Source organism: Rhinoraja longicauda, chromosome 20 (assembly GCF_053455715.1).
Source record: "Rhinoraja longicauda isolate Sanriku21f chromosome 20, sRhiLon1.1, whole genome shotgun sequence".
In the NCBI taxonomy this organism is placed as follows: Eukaryota; Metazoa; Chordata; class Chondrichthyes; order Rajiformes; family Arhynchobatidae; genus Rhinoraja; species Rhinoraja longicauda.
In genome coordinates this window covers 1,742,578-1,743,974 of record NC_135972.1, presented here as the reverse complement: position 1 = coordinate 1,743,974, position 1,397 = coordinate 1,742,578, and the positions used below count along the sequence as shown (strand labels likewise).

The window sequence follows — 1,397 nt, the reverse complement described above, 5'->3', positions numbered from 1 at the left end:
TCTGACCATCTCCCACAGCCACCAACAACACATCCAAAACCTTCATCTCCACTCAATACCCTAACTTGATCTTCAACGCCCACAATCACTATGGAAAAACCACTGACCAGTGCCTGCTCAGAGCCACAGCACAGCAGCTCAGCAGGTAGAGGCCGCTGGGTAGACTGGATTTAATGCGTTCCATAACTAGCCTCTCAAAACATTTCATGATGGTGGATGTCAAGGCCACTGGGCAGTAGTTGTTCAGGCATGAGGTCTTGCTTTCCTTCGGCAATGAGATGATGGTGGTCTTCTTGAAACAGGTGGGTATCTCAGGATGGAGTGGGGAGAGATTAAAGATGTCCGCGAATACTCCCACCAGCTGGCCTGCACAGCCACTAAGGATACGTCCAGGAACACCGTCTGGGCCAGTTGCTTTAAGTGGGTTTACCCTCAGGGAGGCCGATCTGACCTCTGCTACAGTCACCCTGAGGAGAGGCACACTGGAGTCTGAAGGGTCACTGCTCTGTTGGCCTTCTGCTTGAAACGAGCATAGAAAGGGGGGGGGGTGTGTATGGCGGGGCCGGGGAGAGTGAAGAGGGGAGGGGAATGGGAGGGGGAGAATGGGGAGGGGAATGGGAGGGGGAGAGTGGGGAGGGGGAGAGTGGGGAGGGGAATGGGAGGGGGAGAATGGAGAGGGGAGGGGAAGGGGAGAGTGGGGAGGGAAAGGGGAGTGGGGTGAGTGTGTGGCGGGGCCGGTGGGGGTTGCAGAGGGGGTGTGTGGGGTGTGTGGGGGGGGGTGGTGAGCGTGGGAGGGGGGGTGAGCGTGGGGGGTGAGCGTGGGAGGGGTGAGTGGGGGGGTGAGTGGGGGAGGTGAGTGGGGGGAAGTGTGGGGGGGTGATTGTGTGGGGGGTGGGTGTGGGGGGTGGGTGAGTGTGGGGGGTGGGTGAGTGTGGGGGGGGTGAGTGTGGGGGGTGGGGGGGCGTGAGTGTGTGGGGCGTGAATGTGCGGGGGGTGAGTGTGCGGGGGGTGAGTGTGGGGGAGGGGTGAGTGTGGGGGGTTGAGTGTGGTGGGGGAGAGTGTGGGGGGGGGTGTTTGTGTGGGGGGGTGAGTGTGGGGGAGTGAATGTGGGGGAGTGAATGTGTGGGGGTGAGTGTGGGGGGGGTGAGTGTGGGGGAGTGAATGTGTGGGGGTGAGTGTGGGGGGGTGAGTGTGTGTGGGGGTGATTGTGGTGGGGGTGAGTGTGGGGGGGTGTTTGTGTGGGGGTGAATGTGTGTGGGGGTGAGTGTGGGGGGGTGAGTGTGGGGGGTGGTGAGTGTGGGGGAGTGAATGCGTGGGGGTGAGTGTGGGGGGGGTGAGTGTGGGGGGTGGTGAGTGTGGGGGGTGGTGAGTGCGGGGGGGGTGAGTGTGGGGGGTGG

At 62.3% G+C, this 1,397-nt stretch overlaps 1 protein-coding gene across 1 annotated transcript in view; it reads left to right on the top strand.

Annotated features, from left to right (window-relative positions):
* The first annotated feature begins 316 nt into the window (after positions 1-316).
* The window catches only part of crebl2 (cAMP responsive element binding protein-like 2), a 7,792-nt gene continuing 6,711 nt past the window's right edge, over positions 317-1,397 (top strand). The window contains exon 1 of the mRNA XM_078417453.1: positions 317-487. Within this exon, the coding sequence (XP_078273579.1) occupies positions 317-487 (171 nt within the window). The remainder of the gene's footprint in view (positions 488-1,397) is intronic.